The sequence below is a fragment of the Pteropus vampyrus genome, unplaced genomic scaffold (genome assembly GCF_000151845.1).
Source record: "Pteropus vampyrus isolate Shadow unplaced genomic scaffold, Pvam_2.0 Scaffold286, whole genome shotgun sequence".
Taxonomy (NCBI): Eukaryota; Metazoa; Chordata; class Mammalia; order Chiroptera; family Pteropodidae; genus Pteropus; species Pteropus vampyrus.
In genome coordinates, this window is record NW_011889067.1 from 967467 (window position 1) to 968996 (window position 1530).

At 45.1% G+C, this 1530-nt stretch overlaps 1 protein-coding gene across 1 annotated transcript in view; it reads left to right on the top strand.

Moving 5' to 3' along the window:
• HOMER2 (homer scaffolding protein 2) overlaps positions 1-1530 on the top strand; it is an 81338-nt gene that overhangs the window by 63799 nt on the left and 16009 nt on the right. The window contains exon 3 of the mRNA XM_023520981.1: positions 1287-1373. Within this exon, the coding sequence (XP_023376749.1) occupies positions 1287-1373 (87 nt within the window). The remainder of the gene's footprint in view (positions 1-1286; positions 1374-1530) is intronic.

The window sequence follows — 1530 nt, forward strand, 5'->3', positions numbered from 1 at the left end:
GATTCTCACCCACTTGAATGCAAAACAAAATCCTCTACAGACTTAGCGTTTCTCTGAAGACAGGAACCAAGTCTTTCTTAAGTGTTTCAGTGTCCCCAGAATAGTCCCAGCACGTAGAGACAACTAGTAAATATTTTTGAATGAACGAATTCACCCTTTTGTGGAGCTCTTTTACTAAATTTCATGGTTTTAAGGCTTTAGCTGTCATTTTACTTGAAGAAACAAGTCAAAGCAAGGCCAGAGAAACTTTGCTTCCCTTCATTGAACCCCCGTCACATGCCTAGCAAAGTCCATCTCTCACCCTCCAGAGGTCCAGTGGAGGCAGTGTTACCATCCCCATTCTATTATTGTAGAGTCTGAGGTTTGGAACGGTTCCTTTGCTTGCATTTGAAAGGCCAGTAAGGGTCTGTGTTGGGCATCTTAGCTCAGATAGTAATTAAGCAGGTAAATCATAGGATACTGTCCAGTGCTGGCCTCAGACGCCCTGTGTCCTATCCCAGTGTGGCCTCGGCCACTTATGAAACCATCTGTGCCCATTTGTGTATGTATACAGTATGAGGAGTACTTAAGGGTCTCTGTGAGTGCATCGTAAGACTTGTATGTGCTACTCACTCTTCGTATCTCATGCCTGTGAGCTGAGAATACGTGTCCTTTTTTCCCCTCTCTTGAGATGTTCTTGGCTGTTATTATTTATAATAGCATTATCACCTTGAAGTCCTGTAGGATGTGTGTTTTGATGTATATGTGACAGTGTTTATTGTCTCCTTTTATAACTGAGGAGAACAGTTAAATCATTGATGTAGCTGAGGAGAGCTGTAAAATTGGAACTTGTCGGGGCACCTCACTCCATATCTGATACTTTCTTCCTCAGGCCTTGTCTTTGCCTTAAAGATTCCCTTGGCCTGTTTCAGAGTTTACGCTTTTATGAGTCATTTTCTTTTGAAGAGAAAGTGAGTACAATGCTCTTTTACATTTTAAGGTAATGGGGCTTCTCTTTGGAAATAGGAAATCCAATCAATAAATATTTAGCAACTGCTGTGGGCAAGACTCTTGGCGTTCCCATTGGCACAGGTTCCTGGATGTGTAGCATGATCACGTGGAAGTCAGATCTGGGCCCAGGCTCAGGTCGACCATTTACTAGCCACGTGACCTGGGGCAAGTCTTAGTCTCCCATGGCTCCATTTCTCTATCTTGAAACTAAACAAGAATTCCTGTCCAACAGAGTGGTAGTGAAGAGCAAATGAAAGAATGTGTGTTAAGAAGCCATTAAACTCCTTAACTTGCAGGTGTGGTTTCGCCGAGGTCTGCAGGAAAAGGCTATAAGTATGCCCACCTGGGACAAGGACTGTGGGACACCTGGAGGGGCCATCGTGGTGGGTGACAGGGACAAAGAGAGACGAGCCCATAGGATCTAAAGCTTCGTGCCCAGAGTCTCCAAGGGCTGAGCCAAGGTTTTCACCTTTTGGGTGTGTTCAGCGTAAGGTCAGAGGGGACAGAGAATGGAGGCCCCATGCGCTGCCTGGAGGTGAC